Source organism: Cannabis sativa, chromosome 3 (genome assembly GCF_029168945.1).
Source record: "Cannabis sativa cultivar Pink pepper isolate KNU-18-1 chromosome 3, ASM2916894v1, whole genome shotgun sequence".
NCBI classification, from domain to species: Eukaryota; Viridiplantae; Streptophyta; class Magnoliopsida; order Rosales; family Cannabaceae; genus Cannabis; species Cannabis sativa.
In genome coordinates, this window is record NC_083603.1 from 36333124 (window position 1) to 36355777 (window position 22654).

Below are 22654 nucleotides of genomic sequence, written 5' to 3' on the forward strand. Positions count from 1 at the left end.
CAATAAATTCAAGAATTAAGCAAAAAAAAAAAAAACAATAAATTCAAGAAAACGACAGCTTAGCTAGAGAGAGGACTTATCATATACTAATTAGCATTTGTTATAGTATATATATATGTGGCAATTTTATTGGTCAATCTTATTCCCATAACTCGAATACGTGTACATAACGAATTAATTGTCAAATTATTATTTTATACCTTATTGCTTTCATTAGTAAATATTCATTAAGACTTGGCAAGAACTCATGCATATTTTCCAAGAAAGTTTACAACAAGAATTTATTATGCCATTAAATTATAAAACGAAAATAACAAACATCAAATTTTAATGAAGAAAAACACTTGTTGAATCTAACAAACCATAGCGGGTGGTGCTGGCTGGGTTAGGTAAGCACATATCTTTATTCTATGTTGTTTGTTTCACAATCACATCTCTAAAATAGATTTAACAAATTAGTCAACTAGCTTCTGTGATTTTCTATTGTTTGTTTTAATTTACTTCATTTCTGTTAAATGAAATATTTATAATATTCATTAGTAGCCAGCTGCTAGCAACTATTTCCTTCTCACCTATTTGATCATCAAAATTTCTTATTCTTCCTCCTCTTAACCATTTTGAGCTGTATCTTTGTGAATGAATTCCTTTGTTTATCTCGTATATTTCTTTCTCTTCATTACTTTCGTCCCAAACTATGTAAAATGCTTCAATATCAGTGCCAACGACTGTGCCCCTTTCGATTGCGGGAAATTCAAAGATCTCCACTACCCTTTTCGTAAAATTGGCGAGCCCAATTTCTGTGGACACCCGGGATTCTCTCTCGACTGCCAATCAGATGACGTCCAGATACTGTTCGAGGAAATGTCCCAACGGTTTCGGATCCTGGATATCAACCCGAAAGGCCGGACTCTCAAGATTGCCAGAATGGATATATCTGATTCAATATGCCCCGAGAAATTCTCCAACACCAGTTTGAATTCAAGTATCTTCAATTACACGGAAAAAGATAAAATGGCCGCTTTGTTATACGAGTGTGATGAGGGTGATTTTCCTTTCTTCATAAGCTTTCCTTGCACTGTAAATAACATATCTACGTCCTCTTACTTTGTGATGGAAACAGAATTGGACTCTCCAATTTTTCCATCTTGCAATGTTAGTGTTATGGTTCCTGTTATGGAGAAGTCGTTTAAAACGGGTTTTATGAGTCAAAAGCTCAAAGTGGATGACGTTATGGAAGAAGGGTTTGAAGTTGGGTGGAGCTCCATGGGAGAAGACAAATGTGAGGATTGTATTTTGTCGAGTGGAAAATGTGGATTTGATTTTAGTGTGAATGAGTTCAGATGTTTCTGTCCTGATGATAATGCTTATGCATTAAGCTGTCCAAGCAACACTATTTCTATCCCACAGCAGCCACCACCACCACCACCACCACCACAACTGGTCGTCCCCACTATTGATAATATTGAGCCTATTGAGCCTGCACCATCTGAAACTGCAGGAAATTCACCAAGTAAGTACATAATTTTTTTTATTATTATTTTTATCTCTCTTCTTGATCTTATAGAAAAATTGTGTTTATATAGTTAATGCCTTTTATTTATTTGTTGTTCTTTTTCGGCATGTGTAGTTGTAGTAAATTCTATGATTTTAGATAGTTGTGTAGCGGAGAAAATGGTTGAAACTTGAAAGTACATACATTGAATCCCATAGCGGAGAAAATGGTTGACTTGAAAATATATACATTGAATCCCATAGCGGAGAAAATGGTTGAAACTTGGAGTATATTTTTTTTTTCACAAAAAAAAGAAAAATACACATTGAATCCCATTCCCATAACAACGCACTAGCGTTTGGTTGGAGATAATGAAATGGAATGGAATAGAAAGAAAACAATTTTCATTCCATTTGAAATGTCATTCCAATAAAATAACCTTTCCACCATTTCATTGCATGATGGAAAAAAATTTAATAATTTTTTATCAATTTCTTTTTTATTTATTTTAAAATATATTCCATTCCTATTCTTATTCCTATTCCCATTTTTATTCATATGTTTTAATTCCTCCCAACCAAAAGCCACCTAAATTTTAAGGGCTTTTTACACAACATTTTGAAATTTTCAACTTGTTTATTTTGGAGTAGAATTTTTTTGTAAAGTATTGAGTAAGTTTTATACTAGATACTGTGTTAAGTTTTTCACAGTTGTTCTACGATTATTTTTTAATTGTTCTACTATTGTTTTAATTGTCCTATTTTGTTGTTTTACATTGTTTTATAAAAAAGTGACATTAAAATTGTAAACTCTTGCTTAAAATTGTAATTCCCAATTTTAATTATGTCTTGATAATATCTCCCCTTGGCTTACGGGCCTGCGCCCAGGCCTTTAGAATACATGGCACACAAACTAACAATAGTTGATGACGTTTAGAAACTCCAAGTCAGTCAGGCAAAACTAGAAATAAAATCGGGCGATTATATATTTTATATTTACTGGACTTCAAAATCTTAATAAAATTTATTGAATTAGATATAATAAAATTAAAAAATAGTTCATAAATAACTTAAATGACTAAGTTTAAAATTACTTACCAGTGCACCAAATAACTTTATTTAGTATAAATAGACCATAAAGGTATTTATACAAAGGCCCAATTTTATTTTTCTTAGATTTAGGCCCTTAGTACCGGTTTAATTTCAAGTGAAGCAGCTGCCCTACTGACTCCTTGCAGCTTCGCCCAACACATGCATGTAAATATATTGGTACCATCTAGCAAATGTTAAAAACTATAAAATAAAAACCATATTTCATTTAGTCTTTTTTTTTATTTATTTAAGCGTTTATATATTACAACCATATTTTACTTGGAACTCGAATCCAAGACCTCCAACACACACACCCATATTTCATTTAGTCATAAGACTAAGATGAAAGTGACATTACAGCTACCGAAGCCGGGCGACACCCGTACTAGGGCCCACCCGATCCATTGGCTCAAGCCTCAAGGTGTTTATAACATATATGAATATGTAGTGAAAAGGAAAAGTGATAGTTTTGTGAAATTTGTAAAATAGGCCGAATAATACTCAAACCCACCAATTACCCAAATAGATAATTACATAAAATATTAATTTTTGTAAAATTTTTACATTATTACGTTTATTTTTTTTTTATATTTTTTACGGTATTCTATAAAAATAATACAAAAACAACAAAAAAACTACATAAAAGTAACAAGAAAATAAATAACATCAAAACAACAACAATAAATAACATACAAATAACAAAAATTTAACAACAAATTAACAAGAGTACAACATAAAAATACATAAAAGGACCGTATTTTCTATTTTAATAAAATCATAAAAATGTTTAAAATTCCATACAACCGTATTTTTGTAATTGTTTTGTTATTTTTGTGTATTTGTGAAATAATCCATCAAAACCATTTTTTATAAAAATACCGTTTTTTTCTGTAAATAAAATCATAAAAATCATAAAGATGTTTTAAATTCCATATAACCGTATTTTTGTAATTTTTTTTATTATTTTTGTGTATTTGTGAAATCATCCCTCAGAACCATTTTTATACAATTTTTTTTTTTGTAAGGAAAGCCATTTCTATAATATTTATTTATTTTGTAAGGAAAGTCCTTTCTATACTTTAAATACAACACATAAAAAGGCATATTTTATAAATACTCAAAAAAATTACAAAAATACAATTTTGCGGAATTTTAAATATTGCTATGGTTTATAACTTTTTATTTACTATATATACTGACTATTGATGTTTCATGTTATTTTTGTATTGTGATCTTGTTTTTTTTTTCTTCCTTCTTGTATGTTGTTCTGATATTGATTTCCTTTTCTTTTCATGTTGTATTTTTGTTTTTATATTGTTTTTATGAATACCGTCAAATTGTAAATAAAAATAAAAAATTGAAAATTGAAAAAAAAAAATTATGTAAAAATGTATTAAATTAAAATGTAAATACATTTGTAAATAATGTATGTACTTAACTGTAAAAATGTTAAAAATTTTGGGGTTTTTTCTTTTTTACACCAATCTTATTTTTTATTTATTTTTTTTTTTTTGCATTTTTTTACAGAAATCTACATAACAATTCACATAGCAACTAATAAAGTAACTTAAATCGCAATCAAAATCCACATAGCAACCCGTATAAAAACTACTGGAGCAACCCAAATCGTAAGTTAAAAAAATATTAAAAAAAAAAAGTAATTCTCCTAAAATTTTGCCAAAAATAATAATTTGTGTAAATTTTCAAAAAAAAAAAATTATATCTTCTTCGGCCCATTAACCTAAATTTAGATAGTAGATATCATTCTTTAAAAACACATTACCATTTCAAAAAGAAAAAGAACGCTGACCTTGAAGTCGGTCTTATTTTACTCAGTTGTTTGTAGTTTTTGAACATATATTTTCAGAAAGTTAAGGATTCAAAGTAAAAATTAAAATTCAGAACTCTAACATAAATGATACCTTTAAAATGAACTAAAAATAAACAATATGTGAGTTTCTTTTTTCTTCCATTTCATTAGATCTGATAATTTAATTGGAGCATGGTAAGTAGGAAACTTATTACATGAACAAGTGATAGTTTAAATGATTTGTGAAAGTTGAATATATATATATATATATATATATATATATATTTATTGAGAGGAGAGTGACCCATTAGGTTACAACGAGCAAGGGAAAGGGTCGGAAAGGGTCACTTCCAGACCAATACCAAGTGTTAACTAATCCAATAGACATTTGGACTAGATTGTGAGCAGTTGTATTTCTCATCTTACTAATGTGTGTTAGGAAAATAGTTGGGAAGGAACACTTCTTTGAGAGCGTCCACAAGCGCTCCGTATTCGGTAAGGTTGGTGTCTATGATTTAATGTCCTGAACAAGTCAGGCAGTCGGTTTCCACATGATGAATCATAATCTAGTTGTCTTTACACCAATGCAATGAATGTAATAACGTCCAGACCTCAACACTTTTTGGATGCATCATGTCCATTTTACTTTTTGCGAAAGCGACAATAACTTGTCTAGAGGAGTTTCAGACCAGGTTACCTAAACCTATTTTCTCCTTTTTGAGGGACACCGCTCCATCGACATTAAGTTTTTGCTGCTCTGCTTTTGGTGGTATCCATGCAGTGTCCTGAGTTGAGGCCTTAGCTGGGGCATCTTTAAGGTGCTGGTGTTGAGCATGTTGGTAAAATTAGAAAAAATCTATAGCTTCCTAATAAATCTTGGAGGGCTGTTCCTGCAAGTTTCTAAAAAATAAAGGAGTTCTTGCTATTCCAAATTTTCCATAGTACACAAAGAAACAATTCAAACTCATTTTTCATTAACTGTGATTTAACACTAAGCAATGCATCAAAAGTATTGTTTTGCTTTCATTGCTTTTTATCAGTGCTTTGAAAGACGTACCTATCCAAATCTTCTTGACACACTTGCATTCAAAGAGAGCATGCTAAATATTTTCAGGAGTTGTGTTGCAACGAGGGCACAAAGGGGAGGGATTGCTCTTCCTAAGACGCAAGTTTTTAGCAGGTGGAGAGTATTATGACAATTTTATTTTAAGAGGAATGTTGAGATTCCAAAGGAGCTTTCACCAACTAACATTCGAGTTTGAATTTGAAGGTGTTGGCTTAGCCTCTCATAAAATTCTCTGTGCTAGATGATAACCTTAATTGACAATGTAATTTCTAAACTTTGTAAACTTCCAGAAGAGAGAATCAGGCTTATGGATAATGAGAGGTGGGAGAAAGAGGATATCAAGGACAATGTCCTTGGTAAAGAAATGATTTAGTCTGGTAACATTCCAGTCTCTCGAGTCAAGAAAAAGGCTAGAGACTGGAGGTTGGCTAGGGGACTCAATCGGGGTAGGAACTGGCAGTTTGGAATGCAGTTATCTTAGTAAATCCTCACAGTGTCACCATTTCCTATTCTCCAGCGGAGCCCTTTCTTGAGGAGGTCTTTCCCCCACTATAAGATGCTCCAAACATAAGAGAGTGCATGGCCCAATTTAGCCTCAAGGAAAGTAGAATTGGGAAAGTATTTGGATTTGAAGAGAGTTGCAAGAAGGGAAGTAGGGCGTGTTTGAATGCGCCAAACTTGTTTGGCAAGCATATCTTGGTTAAAAGGACCTAGGGATTGAAAGCCTAAACCTCCATTGAATTTAAAGTTGCAGAGGGAGGTCCAAATTTTCCAATGGATTTTTCTTTCTCCTTCTTTGGATCCCCACCAAAACTTAGCCATTTCCCGCTCCACGAATTTACAGAAAGAGATGTGAAGCTTGAAAACAAACATGGCATAAGAGGGAATAGATTGGATAACAACTTTCAGGAGTACCTTTAGAGAACAATTTGCCTTTTCATTTGTCCAAATAAGCCTAAATTCTATCCTTCAAGGGGTTAAAAGAGTGCTTCTTGCAGCGGCCAAAGAATTGTCTAAGCCTAGATACTTGTCCAGACTATTGGTGGCTGGAATGTTCATATAGTCTTGGATGGGTGTTTGGTAGGTTAGGCTAGTATATGAGAGAAAAAGGCAGTGGACTTGTTAAAATTCACAAGCTTTCTCAAGATGCGTTCGTAACATGAGAGGATTTCTTTGATAGCATTGCAAGCTTGAATATTTAATTGGCAAAAGAGAATGCTATCATCAGCAAAAAGCAAGTAAGAAATCTTAGGGGCAGTTCTGGAAATTTCGATCCCAACGACATTTTTCTTAGCCTTTGCCTTTCTAAGAAGAGAAGAGAGACCTTCTGAACAAAGGAGAAAAAGGTAAGGGGATATGGAATCACCTTACCGAATTCCACGGGTGGGGGTGACGTGACCAAGGTCCTGACCGTTAATGTTAAATTTGTATAAAGTTGTTGTAAGACAGTTCATAATCAGGGAATTGAATGTGGTAGGTTAACCGATTTCAGTGTAACCTTATTTAGAAAAAAAACCAATTTACTTTATCAAATGCTTTGATCATGTCAAGTTTGATTTCCATCCAACAAGTGCTTCATATTTTCCTCCCTTTAATGGCATGTAAGAGCTCTTGTGCTATCATAATGTTGTTAGATATAAGTCTTCCCTTGAGAAGGCACTTTGGTTTGGTTAAATTAAGGGGTTAAGAACATGCTTCATTCTATTAGCCAAGATTTTAGAGAAAATTTTGTAGATAGTAGTGTGAAGCCTAATAAGGCGGTAGTCTTTAGGGTAGAGGGATTTTTCACCTTTGGAATAAGAGTGATGAGTGTTGTATTAAAATGGGTGATATCAACTCCATGATTCAGGGAACTGAGCACTGCATTAGTGACAGAGTTGCCAACAACATTCCAATTTTTTAAGTAAAATTGGTTGTTGAAACCATCAATTCCAGGGGCTTTGTCAGCGGACATTTGGAACAGGGCTTGTTTCACTTCATCGGGGGAAAAAACTTGCTTTAAAAACTGGTGCTGGCCAGGGTTAAGCTGGGTAGTAATACCCTGAATTGTATCATCAATAGCACTGTTGTGAGAATTTGAGATGTGAAGAGATTAGTGTAGTACCTCTCAATTTCGGTGAGAATGTCTTCAACATTATCCACTTTGGTGCCATCACCAAGGAAAAGATGGTTAATTTTGTTAGTGTTTTTCCTATTCGAAGCAAACCTATGGAAGAATTTGGTGTTTTGTTCCCGACATGGAGCTAATTAACTCTAGAGCATTGCTTCTAATAGGTTTCTTCCTTAGAAACAAGACTATCTAAATTTGTCTACAACTTCCTAATTTTTACTCAGAGTTGTCAAGAAAATTTCTAGCATTCTCGAGGCTCCTCTAGGCAATGGAAATTTTCTTCGGGAACCCAAAGAAACACTTATGCTTTCAGTTTGAAAGGTGATCAGCACAAGCTTCCTGTATGGAAGCTGGGCTTTGGATGAGAGAACTAGAGTTAGCACTATGAGTCTAAGCCTTAAGGATAACCTCTTCCCAGTTTGGTTCAGTCAACTAAACATTCTCGAAGAGTAATCTCCTGTCCCCTTTAACCTTACCAACATTTGGGGAAGAACTATCAAGTTTCATGTTAATGGCTCTATGGTCAGAGCCAAAGAAATCGAGATTTGAGGGAAGCATTAGGATAGGAATACAACCAGGGTTTGTTAGCTAAGGTCCGGTCTAATCTTTCATGTACATTCCTGTAGCATGGTTATTGTTCTAGGTCATCCTAGGCCCTTGAAAATTAAGAGCTTCAACATGGAATTTGTCAATAAGTCCCTAAAGAATTCCAAAGGGCCATTTCTAGTATTGCCATTGTTTTTATTATCCCAAGTCAAAAAACTATTAAAATCACCCATAAGAAGCCACGACAAAGAAATACAAGATCGACTTATTCTATTAAGAAATTTCCAAGTGTTATAACGATAGTGGGACTAGGAGCCCCATAAAAGTCATTAAAATTAAAACCAAAAAAATTGATACCAGAGACATAACAATGAACATGATTAATAGAGTAATTAGTAATAAGTACATCCACATTCGAGGGACCTCAAAACCATGGACAAAACCCAACTTCAACCTAAGACTATCAAAATAACCCTTAGATAATCTAGACTCCATTCTTAAAAGAAGAGAAGGCTTATACATCTTGACTAGAGGGAGAGGTTTAGGAATGCTCGATCACTCCCAAGCCTTGAGCATTCCAGCTTAAGACATTTGTTTCTGTAGGCAGGCCTGTTCCTCCACAGAACCTGCGTCTTCACTGGAAGCCACTTCCACTATGTCTTGCTGTGGTAGGGGCCATGATCTCTTCAACATCTCTCTCTGCAACAGTAGACTATTGTCTCTAAAAGCCAGCAACGCTAGTGTGCGAGCTTCGCTTTGTCTGGGTCCGTTTGGATGGGCCTTCGGAGCTGCCAACAGTAAAAGTTAGGGGGTTCGAGGCTCCTGCAATGGTAAAATTATTGGTGGAAAATGTGGCGGGGTTGGGATTGGAAGTCAACATGGGGCATTCATTGGGCTAGCATTCGGGGAAGTAGAACTTCTTGAGCTAAGGGTAGAGTTTTTATCTGAGGGATGCAGAGCGTGATATGGATCCCCTAGAAGCAACGATCATTAAAGCAGTAAAGGAAGGGCTTGGGCTAGTGTGAGGTTGTTGGGTATGTGGAGGAATGGTAACAGTGGGGGTGGTATATATATCAGCATTATTGTTTTGGGTGGGGTGGGTTGAAATATAGAGGCCAAGAGTGCCAGAGTGATCTTCTTCAAGGAGTTGGAAAGAGAAGTCTTGTTGGTTTACTTGTTCCCGAAGGGTGGAGGTGCTTACGAGATTCACAAGGTTCTGGTTTGTAAGTTGCATGAGTTGGATTAGGTCGGGCAATGCCACGCAAAACATTTTCATATGGGAGCGGTGGGGAGTGTGGAGACTCATCGGAAACCCACATATAATAAAAAAGTTATGAAAGTTGAGGAGTCTTTTTTTCGCGTTGAATCACAACTAAGAGTTAACACATTTATTTTTGATTTAATTATTTATTATTTAATTGAATTTAAGATTTTATATAATTATTTATTATTTATTTATTATTTTTTTGTATTCTTATATAATTAGGCAGCATCCTCTAATTAATTTGGAGCTTTTTCAGATTTGTAAATTAAATTTTCCCATTTCTTTAATGCTTTGGGTTGTTGACCAATAGCAAGCTCATCTTTATTTAATCACCAATCAAATTGGGTTTTGATCAGGTCATTCATTTGAAAAGAAAAACAAAAAATTGTACTTTTGAATAGGTCTTCGGTATAATGCATTACACAATGAGAAACAAATGATACCACTTTCATCAAACTCACAAAAACATTTTGAAAAGCTCTCTTTCTCTATCTTTCAATGTGTCCACCCCCTCCAAACTCCAGATCTTATTTTGCTACTAAACACCGATCGATTATACACATCAAATTCTCTGTCAGCCTTTGAGGTGAACAAATCCTTAAAAAATAAATGACAGCGTGTATCCTCACCTCATTTCAGCAAATATATCTGATTGTGTTTTTTTTCGATCAATGGCTATATATTCGGGTTCAGATATGCTGGTATATATGATCACTTCTTTCACTCAGTAAACCACAATGTAAATTTGAATGGTTTAAATGTGCACTCATTCATGATATGCAGACCATGCATTTATGTATTTATACAGGATTTAAATAATTTACATATTGATTTAATACAGACCCAAAATTGGGTCATGGGGTGATGATATGCAGACAAAAGCCATAATATCGATGCCCACAAATGAAATAAATAAAAAATTTAACATACTTCGAAGTCTAAAACAGTAAGACTTTTGTTTTGCTGGTATTTATTTTTGTCAGTAAACAATATGAAGTGTGGATAAATATCTCCATACAATTAAGTTGGTTATCCTCACAAAACTACTTGTCCAACGTCTCTCATACAATGTAACAATCGTACGAGCGTATGAAACTAATTAGTGAACTGCAAGGATCGTGCTACAAAATTTATTAGTGGACAGGGAAGAGAGGCAGTAGTTCTAGACTAGTACTCTGTTTTGATTACAGGCATAACTAATGATAGGACAAGTTAAAATTATGATTTTTTAGGTGCCAATTCAATTGACTAACACCAAAACTTCTAACATGAGAGAGTAATTTTATGAGTCAAATGAGGCATACAAATTTGGGACTCAGTTTTAAAGGGACGCCACAGACCCTTTTACTTGTAGAGTAGGAGCTCATTTTGAGTTGTTGTTCTCAATAAAAACACCAAAATATTAGTGTAAAAATCTAAACACAGATTCTTGAGTCATACCCGCTCGCTAGATTAGCGAGAATGAATTATAAGTTAAGTATATTTATGAGAGACACAAAGAATTTATAGCAGTTCACTCACTGTTGCGGGTGTTTATAAAATAACTAATCCAATCCAATCCACACGATCCAATTCAATCCAATTTGCAAAATGCGTATATCCACACTTGTGTGGATTTGATTGGATTGGAAAATCAAAAATTCGTACTTGTGCGAATTGGATGTTGATTGACATGTAAAAGTAACCAATCCAATCCAATCCACACATATTTATATACTAGGTGATTGTTACGTGCCAAGCCACGTAGTGTTAGTTTTATTTAATATTTTAGTTTTTTATTTTAATTAATAATTAAAATAGTATAATTATTTGAACGATTTGTTTTATAAAAATAAAATATGTGTCAGTATATTTAGTAAGTAAAACATAGTTGTATTATAATAATGTATGTTATTAATAGTAAAATGTACATTAATCTTCTAATTGAAAAAAGTTCTATTATCTCATTTCATATCTAATAATAGCTACACTACTATATATTTATAGACTTTCACATTCTTTGCAAATTACTAATAAGCACCAATAATATTTTCATATTCTAATATTTTCAACCTTCTCCTCTTGGTGGTAAAATTAAAAATAAAACTAAAAATAAGCACAAACATATAAGGTAAATACTAATTACAACCCATTTCATCTTTTTTTTTTTAATTATTTTTTTAAGCCCAAGCCCAAAAATCTCTAAGCCAACACAATCAATCTTCTTTTATATTATCTTTTCTAGATATTTTATCTATATTTTTATTTTTTAAAAAATAAATAAAAAAATTATTAATATTCTCCCAGATAGGTTTGTTAGAGAGATATGTGGCTAAGATGATTTTTTTAATTTAAAAAGAGATTATTAATATTTAAAAGATTGTTTATTTAAAAGATTGTTTAATTTTTTTGTTTAATTATTGGGTTTATTTTTTAACGAGAGATCAAACATAATCGTTAAATTTAACAGAATATTCTTTTATTTTTAAGTATATTCTGTTAAACCAAGAATGTTAAACCAAGAAATGCCGTTAGATAGGCACTTTTAATATATAAAGATATTTTAAAAACTATACATACAATTAATATTTTAATGTAAAAAATAGTAATTTAAAAATCCAATACATATGATATAAATATATTTCAAATCTCAAATATATAATCCATTCTTATTTATAAAAAAAAATATAATTTAAACAAAATTAAACATCTTTATACATACAATTTTTTCTTTTTGCTTTGAATTTATTATTTTTATTTAGTTAATATTTGTTGTTGGACACATAAAACAATAATAATTTGTTTTATTTGTTGTTAGTTATGCGAACACAAATATATTTTTTTAATATTTATTAAATAATTTAATATTACAAAGTAACCAATCCAAAATAATTGATCCAATCCGCACTTTTGCGGATTGGATTAGATTGGATTTAAGTTACTATGCGGATTGGATTGGATCCAAAATATGAAATCCGCATTTAGTGCGAATCAGATGCACTACGATCGAAATAGTGCGGATTGGATCAGATGAACGTCTGCTTCGAGTTTTATTTCTCACGAGATGAATTACAAAAAAGTTAACTAAGTCTGGATGCTCTAATTTCTAGAGAGAGATGCTCTGATCTTATGGCTACTAAACTCAACTTAAAAAATGAGCTAGTGGAGCTCTCTTTTTTATAAGTGAAGGAGGTCCTATTAAATGTGAATAAAATAATCCAAAAAAAATATAGAAAATGCATTTAGGCTATTTTTGATCGTAGATGATGATCTAACGGTGAAAATTAACTTCGAAGGTTGATTGTCAATTTTTGGAGCTTGAGTCGCCCTGGGGGGACCCAGCCCGAGTAAGTCGCACCTTAAATTCGTACTCTCTTGGGGTGAAATTTGGAGTCGATAACTTCAGAATTGCGATTGAAGTGTGAGACATGACATGATAGAGCATTAAAATAGCTTTGAAATGCAAGTTCAATCGCATCAATCTGATCAATATTGAGTGAGTTATGACCATTTAATTGAAGGTTGTTCCGGGCCTAGCACCCAGGTTGACATCCCAATGCCCAGGTTGACATCCATCGCCTAGATTCACATGTGATGTCAACTTAGACGCTGGGTGAGTGGGCAAACCTATCGAGGATTATTTTTTTTTTTTTTATGCTTAAGTGATATTTTGACATCACTTAGTCTATTTCTGTGTTTTGACAAAGCTGGTCACCAGTTCTCGGAACGAGAGACTCAAAACTACTCAGTTTTTCAGTAATTCACCTTGTTAGAAAAGTAAAAATATGAAGTTGTGAATTTGACTTCATAGTGATGAGTTTGGGATTTCGGGCTCACGAAGTTGGCTCGTTTCCCCTTTTTGGGGCGATGCGCGAGGTACAGGGATCTCAAGGTGTTGGTGCCTTGATGGCGATATTTTTTGCCTTTGCAGACTATTCTCACCGTCAGGTGTGACGAATGCAGTTACTCCATCTTGGTGTGTGTGTTAGATTCTTTTCACGTAGGTTTCCCCCTCCTCTTGTTTGAGGTACTTGGCTGTTTTGGCCAACTTCTTCAGCCATGGGTGTTGGTGGCTCTTTTCTGGAGGTGATCCATTGAATGCTGTCAAGGCAAACCTCCATTTCTTGGAGACGGCGAGAGCGTCTAGGCATTTTGAAATGATTATGTATGAGGAAACAACATGACTTTAGCCTGTCGTTCCCATAGACGGCGCCAAACTGTTGACGGTGAGAACTCGTCAACTAACTTGTCTTTTGGAAAATCAAACTCCACTCCAAACTCAAAACTAAGATGAAGAAAAAGATGAAAGTATAAATTCAAGTGTCTATCTTAAAGTAGAGAGAAAATAAAAACTTTATATTACTCGCAATATGGTGGTTACAAGAATGATTTTCCAACCTCCTCTCACATCTAAGGAAGGAGTATTTATAGGCTCTAATGGCCTGAGGTAATAGTGGTCCCAAAGGGGACAAGTTGTCACTTTCAGGCTGCAAATCGAAGGTGTAGGAGGTGGTCTTGCGCCTCGTATCCTTGTCTGTTGACAGGTGGTCTCGGGTTGCGAGGGTAATGGCTGTAGTGTACCCTTTGTCAGCTCCTCAGACCTTGCAGATGTACTACTCGTACCTTCTTACTTTCAAAGCTTGCAGAAGGCAGGGCCGTACTCTCCTCGCGTGCAATTACCTTGTCCTTGTGATCGTATCCTTGTCACTTCACTCTTCTCTTGCTTGGGAAAATTCCACCAAGTTTTGACGCGTTACGCCCGAGTGACATTCTCAACGTCACGACCGAGTGACATCCTCAACGGCATGGCCGAGTGACATTTTCAACATCATGCCCAAGTGACATTCTCAACGTCATGGCCGAGTGACATTCTCAACGATGGCTGAGTGACATTCCCGATGTCATGGCCAAGTGACATTTGTCACTCTTGTGGAAGAGTGACATCGAGCCACTCTTGGGCCAAGGTGACTTCCGCCATATCGTCCCTCATGCCTTGATCAGCTAACCTTGAAAATTACAAGTGCCAATTCCCTCATTTGACTTTTGCAAAATAGCTCAGCTGATCCACTCTATCGTAATTGGTACACACTGCTTTTGGATGAGTATTTTTTTGACTCCCTCGATCAGAGGGTATACTTATATAGTATATAGCCTATGGATAAACTAGAACCTTTGTATTTTCGAAAAGATAACAATGACTTAATTAGCTTGTGTTGATAGATTGATCTAAGAAACGAATGGCTAGAACCTCTTTAGTGTGTAGGAATCGTTGTTCCAAAAGAGATACAATTTTTCTTTCTTTCTTTTATAGATCAAATGCAATGACGGTAGGGAGCAGGGGAGGCTTGTAATTTGTTTGGAGTTGTAGCTTTTGTTGGTTGATTAATGAAATTTTTTCAAGGTTTTGGTGAGAATTGGTACTTCACGCTCGATATAATTTTGAGTCTCACTTACAACAATAATTCCTTCTGTCCAAACTCTCCTCCTGTGGTTGCCATGCTATTCTGATAGTGACTTTGACGGAGAAGGTGATTTTCTTTCTTTCACTTTCTTGCCATGACCTTGCCCTCCATCCTTCTTCTTTTCTATTTTTAGATAATTCATCCCTCTTTTTTCTACGTCTACGTGAACATGCAAGTTGGATTTTTGTAACATAACTTGATGTTGTATCACTGAATATCACATCCCCTAATATAAATTTTTTATAGATCAGAGGAAGCTCCCTCGTAATTTCCCAATCAGTTCATCCATTTGAGGATTTGTTTATATAAACATATTTATATATAAATATATAATATTTATATATAGGTGTTTTTGTTTATTTCTTGTATGTGGCGTGTGGGCGGCCATGAATTAATTAATATTCAACCAAAGATAACTTTAAGCTCTGTAATATTATATGAGTCGTACCTAAGATCTATTAGTCCTTTTCTTGCTTAGAAAATTCCAACAAACCAACGAATACTACTTCCCACCATTCTTATATATTTCCGTTGAGAAATAGAAAAAGTAAATCAAGAAGAAGAAAACATTCACGTATCTTTCTAAATAATAATAATAGTTCTTATTTGACCTTATATGTTTTTCTAAATCATCAAAACCCAAGCCCCTTCTTCATGAGAGCTTAGCTAGCCACTTGCACACCATGAAGCTTCTCTTGAAACCTCTTGTCGCAGTCATCTTCTTGGTTATCTGGTCCAGTAGTTTGGATTCATATCAAGGCCAACAATTAGAGAAAGATAACGGTAACAAATTCAGAGCCTGCAAACTTCCGTACGAGTGCGGCCACATAAAAAAGCTTCTTTTCCCGTTCTGGGGAGGCAACCTACCCAGCTACTGTGGCTACCCGGACTTCAAAGTTTCCTGTGACCCCCAAAACCGCTCTATTTTCAATATCCAGGATGTCAAGTACATCTTATACAGTATCAATTCTTCTAATCAAAACATTACAGTCACAGCGGCGAGATTGGATCTGTTGGAGGGTCCTTGCTCTGGGAATGTTGACATTGTTAGCGGAAATTTGACTTATCGATACGATGTTCCCTTTTACTTCCCTCAGGAGGTAGAAAATGTCACTTTGCTCTATGGCTGCGACAATTCAGAAGCAGAACGACTCTTGAAGAACAGGTTTTTGTGCCCTACACCAGTTAAAGGGAGTACAATTGTTTATTATGCGAACGATTCTGTGATCGAATCCCTGAGATCCAGTTCTGGGGAGGAGTTGGATTCGTGTGAATCTTTAAGAGTTTCTGTATACAAAGATGCTTTAAATGAAAGCTTAAGAAGCCTGGGTGGCAGTGAAGAGAAGATACTTGCAATTGGTGAAGCTTGGAGGAAGGGATTTGAAGTAGTATACTCTGAATTGACATATTGTAAAGATTGCATGGATTCTGGCGGCATATGTGGCTACAACGACAATTCTATTGAGATTTTTAGCTGCTTTTGCCCAAGGCATTATACACAACGGGCATCTTATTGTCTACATCCTGGTAAACCATATCCTTTCTCTTCTTTTAATAATTCAGTTATTTGGACGATTAGAGTTACTTTAAGTAAGTTAATATATATTAAACCCAAAATTAGTGATAGCTAATAATTGTTAGGCTACATTTGATAAGACGATGATTGATATAGTCATTTAGGAAGGAAGTAAATGGCAAATGAGTGTCCAGACAATCCTTGGAGTGAATATAAATTATAGTTGTACGGAGACACAACCATTCCAGTGGACAATATTATCTTGAAGAAAAATACTAAAAGATACTAATTATGTACCAAATATTGGTATTAGTGTAATTAAGTATGTGGTCTCATATAACTTAATGTAAACATCGCTAACTAATCCTAAAACACCACCTCTATATGATCTTAAATACTATTAGTACTTAATAGCAATATTCTATCTTGATTTTGGAATTATTCTTTGAAAATGTAGAGCATGGAATCCATGATATATATCTTCCGAAATTCAAAACTACGGCCCTCTAATTTATATGTCCATCTTATACAGTCTAAGGGAAGGAAAATTATTGTTGCAGAACTAATTCAGAGTTTAGAATATACTAATTTAATTAGTTTATGCCTAGTTTCATTGATAGACACTAATTTTTTTTGTGATTTGTAATTGTGTTAATTATAAGCAACTTGTTGTCCGTTGAGTGTGTTGTTCTTATGCCATCCTTTTAAAGTAGTATATTAACGATTACCGTGATAGATAGACAGCTCTTATCCTTTCAAAAAGAAAAAGTAATAGACACCTCTTACCAGTTTTATTGGTTGTCGGAATTGACAAAGCTTTTTAAACTTATTATCTCATCATATTCTGTCTTTGCTTGGGTAGACCAAACTAAAATGGAATAAGAACAACTTAAATTTTGGAATCCACGTTGGAACAAAAATTACTCTATCTGATTAGATGTAGGAATAGAGTAAAATTACAATATTTGTAAAGAAAAATAAAAGTGTAAACATAAAATTCATTTAAAACTTTAATTTACTCCGGGGATGGAAAGAGAACTGGAACTTTGTTTCCATTTGTTGAATTATGGGTATTTCACTTAAAAGTAATTTTTTTTTTCAAAGCAAGACTTAAAAGTATTTTTTTTTTTTTTTTGAGTGTAGCGTAATGGTATTTTACAATCAATTAATAGCTTGTAACTTAAAGGTCTTGGCTTCAAACCCATGACCTCTCCCTTTTACCATCCATCCCTCACCACTAAGCTAGCCTTAGTGACTTTTTAAAAGTAACTATAAGCAAATTGTCTCATCTCTTTCCTTTTTTTTTTTTTTTTTTTTTTTTAATATAGTGCTATAAAGATAGATAGTGTATATGTATTTTTCTAATTTATCTAATTTATGTTCAATGATAGTGTATAATATTATTTAAATTTAACATATATTAAAAATTATGGTAAATTTAACACAGTTAAATTTTATACTATAATAAATATTACTTTTTATTTATTTTTTTTTGACATACATGTAATTAATAAATATTTTAGATTTTTCATCCCAAAAAAAATATTTTAGATTTTATTTATATGTTTAATAAGATTTTTGTACACTTTCAATTATAATTTAATACTTTTGTTAATTTTTTTTAACACTGTTTTAACTAAATTTAACACAAATTTTCCACGAGGATATGGTGTTACGTGTTTAAGCATTGTTTGACATATATAGATTTTATTTTATTGTATGGTATTTATTTATTATTGATTATATTTTCTTGAATTAGGAAGGTGATTGCATCATCTTAGACCTTGAGTAGCCATCCGTTGAATATGTCAACGGTCCAATGAAATAGGTAGCCCATACATAAGATTGTTGTTGTATACAGACCCATTGAATATTTTTGCTTTAAGCGATCAGCATGCTGCATGTGCCCACTCATTTCATTTAAGAAAACAAAAAGGAGAATTATCTTATAAACTTTTTTTTTTTTTTAATTTACAGTTTGAGTTTCTAAAGTGGTTGCAGCGCTAGTTGCAATAGGAATTTCTGTACGATTTTCGGTTGCAATTTAAATTGCAGCGCTAGTTGCAATAAGAGTTTCTATATGAAATTCCGTAAAAATACAAAAAAAACTGATTTAAAATATAAAAATAAAAAAATCTCAAACAAAAATGCCTAAATATAAACAATGAAAATATACTTTCACATAAGATATTTTTTCCGTATTTTTATAAAAAAATTAAAATTCATAAAAATATAAAAAAATTGTAGATCCCAGTAAATTTTTGCTATTTTAAGTTTTTTTAGTACACATTTTTCTTATTTTTAAGTATTTTTAACTATTTATGACAATATTTTGTATTTACTACGTTTATTTATTTATTTTTTGGCAGAAATTTATTATGTTTTTTTTTTGAGTGCAAATACAGAAATTTATTATGTAAATTTGATTAAGGATTTTTTTTTTTTTGGAATTTGGGAAGGATAGTGCAGTTGGCTAAATTTACGATTACTTATAATTATTTAAATGTATAATTTTCTCATAAATTGTTTTGTCATAATCAACACGGGATTGAGGCGCGTATTTCTGCTTTATCGACATTTACGACTTTCTTTTTTCGTAATTATTTATTTACTTATTTATTCAATTTTGTGTTCATATAGGATTCGGATTCGTTTGTTAGCGTCTTATTGTATTATACCTTATATATCATATTTCTATATAATATTATATTAAATTTAAATTTATATTAAAATTTTATATATGTAAATATTATAAAAATTCATACTATATATAATTTTACATAAAAATACTATGTAAAATACATATAATTTAATATAATATTATAAATATAATAGGATATAAAAAAAAATTAACAAAGAAACCATTATATCTATATTTATAATCGTTTAGTAATGATGTTTATATATATTTTAAAACTAGAAATATTTCATATTCTCGAAATATATTTATCACATTTAAAAAAATGAACATATTTAAGTACATACATGACAACTGGAATAATTTTGGCTCTTTCAGAAAATGAATAAATAGTGAAGAAAAAAAGGAAGAAAGAATGATTATTTTGGCACGTTCCTGGGAATAATTGTGTATATGTTTCCTGTGATCCTTCCACAGACTTATCCTTTATTCAATATTTAAAAATCTATTTTAGATTTCTCCTTTTATTTTACATATTATATAGATATATATGTTTCACCGTCAGAAAATTATATTTAAAAATTGAATTTACTCACGATTTTCTTAAAATTATATTATTCTACGTTAAAGTAATTATATTATTTTAAATTTTCTCAAATTTTTTTGTTATTATTTTAGAAAAGGGAAAGTGGACTGAAATTTTCCTTATTCTCTGCTTTCGTTTCAACAAAAGATTAGTTTTATAACTTTATTATAAAAGGTGAAGGTCGTTAACTTGATTTTTTGCTGATTAAGTTGGCAGGTACAATCAAAGTAGTATTTTTGAAGAGATCGACTATTTTATTTGATGAATTAATTACTCAAAACCTCTGACTATTCAAATCTCTCGTCGTTGCCAAAATAAAATACTTTTATTTTTTTGGACCAAATAAATAAAATATTACTTGAATAAAGGGAGACTTCTCAAAAACAAAAAAAGAGAAATAAAAAAAATTATGGCGTCACTGTTTCCAACAATAGCTAAGTTTATTTAACTTTGAGAAATATAGGACAGTGCTAAAACTCTTGTCATGTGTAATATTATAATTGGTCCAATTTAATATTAATTTCTACTTATTTTATTTTAATAAATATTATAAAAAATTACTAATCAATTATAAAATATTATCCCATGATTTTAGGCACCCTATATTAATGCTCTTTTAATTTTAGTCGGGGAAGAGATTTTCTTCTTGAGTCCTAACCAAGAATTTCAAACATGTCAAAATCATTGAAGTTTTGGGAAGCGGAAAATGATTGTTAGTGATCTTTGAAAGATTAGAAAAACCTTGCCTAGTTTCTTCTATCTTTGGTTAGCGCCTTTAAATCAAAATTTGTTCTCTGTTTAAATTACTACCATTTAATATGATAAGCCCTTCCATAATCAATCTAATCCACAAAAATTACAAGAGGAATAAAATGAAGTTTCAATCTTGAGTTCAAGCTTTTAATCCACAAAAATACCATTTTGGACCCTGTGTTTTGCAAAAGTTATAGATTAGACCCTGTATTTTGTTAAATGACAAAATGAACCTTGTATTTTCTAAAATAGTAAAAATAGAACCCTGAGCTTAATTTTTGACAACTATTTTTTTTAATACAACCAACTTGAAGACAATGCTTAATACAAGCAAAAAATGTAATCGACCTCACATAAACACCTGTGATGATGACACTTTTGTGGGAATTCAAATTTAGTCCTTTCATTAATGTTATATTATTTTGAGAAAAGCAAACTATATATTTTGAGACTGTTGCTTCAACAAATAAGAAAGAACTGAATTATAAACTGTCACTTTGAGTTTCATTACAGGCTTTATGCTCTTTTGTCTAAAGTTTTCTACTTCTTTATATATTTACTTCTTTAGTTTAGTACAATGATTTCTTTCTAAGGCTTAGCCACTTTCTGATTACTTTTTGCAGGAAAAAGGGATTGGCTCCTCAAGGGTGGCATAGGTAATTTACCAATTCTCTCTGTTTTAGTTCACTGTGCCTTCTCATTGTGTCCATTTTTTTCTACTCTCCAGGTAGAATATGGCTTTTTACACTAAAGCATCATTTAAAATCTTTTTTTTTTGTGTGTGTGTGCGCGTGCAGCTGTTGGTGCTATTTTTGCTGGGATAATACTGATGGGATTTGTGGTCTTTTGCTATCAACGTCGAAATAAAAAAACAAATGCACCGCCATATTTTCTGTCTCGCAGCATTTCCTCTAATATCTCTTCCGTAAAGGATATTGAAAAAGGAAGCACTTACTTTGGAGTACATCTCTTCTCCTATGAAGAGCTTGTGGAAGCCACAAATAATTTTGATTCATCCAAAGAACTTGGAGATGGAGGCTTTGGCACTGTATATTATGGTAAGGACACTCCTTTATTTTAAATGTTGATTCTTCTTGAAAGCTAGTTTTGTAACACTAGAAAAGAACAAGCAATTGACTTGTTTAGATGAATCTCTACACAGGAAAACTACACGATGGCAGAGAAGTTGCAGTCAAGCGTCTCTACGAAAGCAATTGCAGGAGAGTAGAGCAGTTTATGAATGAAGTTACTATTTTAGCTAGCCTACGCCATCCAAATCTTGTTTCCCTATTCGGCTGCACCTCCCGCCACAGCCATGGACTCCTTCTAGTATATGAGTACATTCAAAATGGAACTGTTGCTGATCATCTTCACGGTCAAAGAGCTAAGCCTGGTGCACTAGCATGGCCTATGCGACTAAAGATCGCCATAGAGACGGCATGTGCATTGGCATATCTCCACGCCTCTGATATTGTACACCGTGATGTGAAAACAACCAATATACTCCTGGACAGTAGTTTTTCAGTCAAAGTAGCAGATTTTGGATTGTCTCGGCTCTTTCCAACACATGTCACTCATGTCTCAACTGCTCCACAAGGGACTCCCGGTTATGTTGATCCAGAGTATCATCAATGTTACCAGCTGACCAGTAAGAGTGATGTCTACAGCTTTGGGGTAGTTTTAATGGAGCTTGTATCATCCATGCCTGCTGTTGACATAGCAAGGCATCGACACGACATTAATTTGTCTACTATGGCTATCAATCGGATTCAAAATCACACATTACATGAGATTGTTGACCCATGTCTCAAGTTTGATACAGACATTAGAGTGAAGCAAACTATAACAGGCGTAGCTGAATTAGCATTTCAATGTCTTCAAAATGAGAAGGATTTGAGACCATCTATGGTTGATGTACTGGAAGAACTAAAGGCCATACAGAGTAGAGGTTATAAAACCAAGAATGCCAAAAATGATTCCACAGAAGATGATGTTGGGTTGCTAAAATGTGGTCCATTGACACTTTCCCCAGACACTGTTACAATAAGCTGGAGTAGTAGCAGGAATACAACCCCAAATGCAAGTGGTTAAGTTTCTTGTACATTTCACTTGGTATTATTCAGTCAGTATAGTGCAACTACTATCTTCAATATGTCTTAAAGTGGGTGACTTTTCATTTCGATTTTTCATCTACTAAATGTTTTTTTTTTCTCTTGAATGAGATGTACATAATGTGTCATTCCATATGAAGGACGAGGCTCATCTACAATGAGACTGATTTTAACTAATGTTTCTGACTTGTAATTTCCTGTGGCTGTTTTATTTATATTAGCTGTAAATG

The 22654-nt window shown here is 33.0% G+C and overlaps 1 protein-coding gene across 3 annotated transcripts; it reads left to right on the plus strand.

Moving 5' to 3' along the window:
- Positions 1-209: 209 nt before the first annotated feature.
- LOC115709803 (LEAF RUST 10 DISEASE-RESISTANCE LOCUS RECEPTOR-LIKE PROTEIN KINASE-like 1.2) lies at positions 210-22617 on the plus strand. 3 transcript variants are annotated; one of them, XM_030638026.2, is made up of 5 exons: positions 210-389; positions 717-1510; positions 20937-20969; positions 21111-21371; positions 21476-22617. In XM_030638026.2, the coding sequence occupies exons 2-5, from the start codon at positions 862-864 to the stop codon at positions 22402-22404; spliced, it is 1872 nt and encodes a 623-aa protein (XP_030493886.2). In that variant the 5' UTR covers positions 210-389; positions 717-861; the 3' UTR covers positions 22405-22617. The 3 variants fall into 3 exon arrangements, with proteins under 3 accessions (XP_030493886.2, XP_030493884.2, XP_030493885.2); XM_030638024.2 differs by having other exon boundaries at positions 335-1510; XM_030638025.2 differs by lacking the exons at positions 210-389; positions 717-1510 and adding an exon at positions 12792-16347.
- The last annotated feature ends 37 nt before the right edge of the window (positions 22618-22654 follow it).

Coding starts and splice junctions, on each gene's coding strand:
- LOC115709803 (XM_030638024.2), top strand. CDS start 637: ATGAATTCCTTTGTTTATCTCGTATATTTCTTTCTCTTCATTACTTTC. Junction 1,511..20,936: donor AACTGCAGGAAATTCACCAA/GTAAGTACATAA, acceptor TACTTTTTGCAG/GAAAAAGGGATTGGCTCCTC. Junction 20,970..21,110: donor GCTCCTCAAGGGTGGCATAG/GTAATTTACCAA, acceptor GTGCGCGTGCAG/CTGTTGGTGCTATTTTTGCT.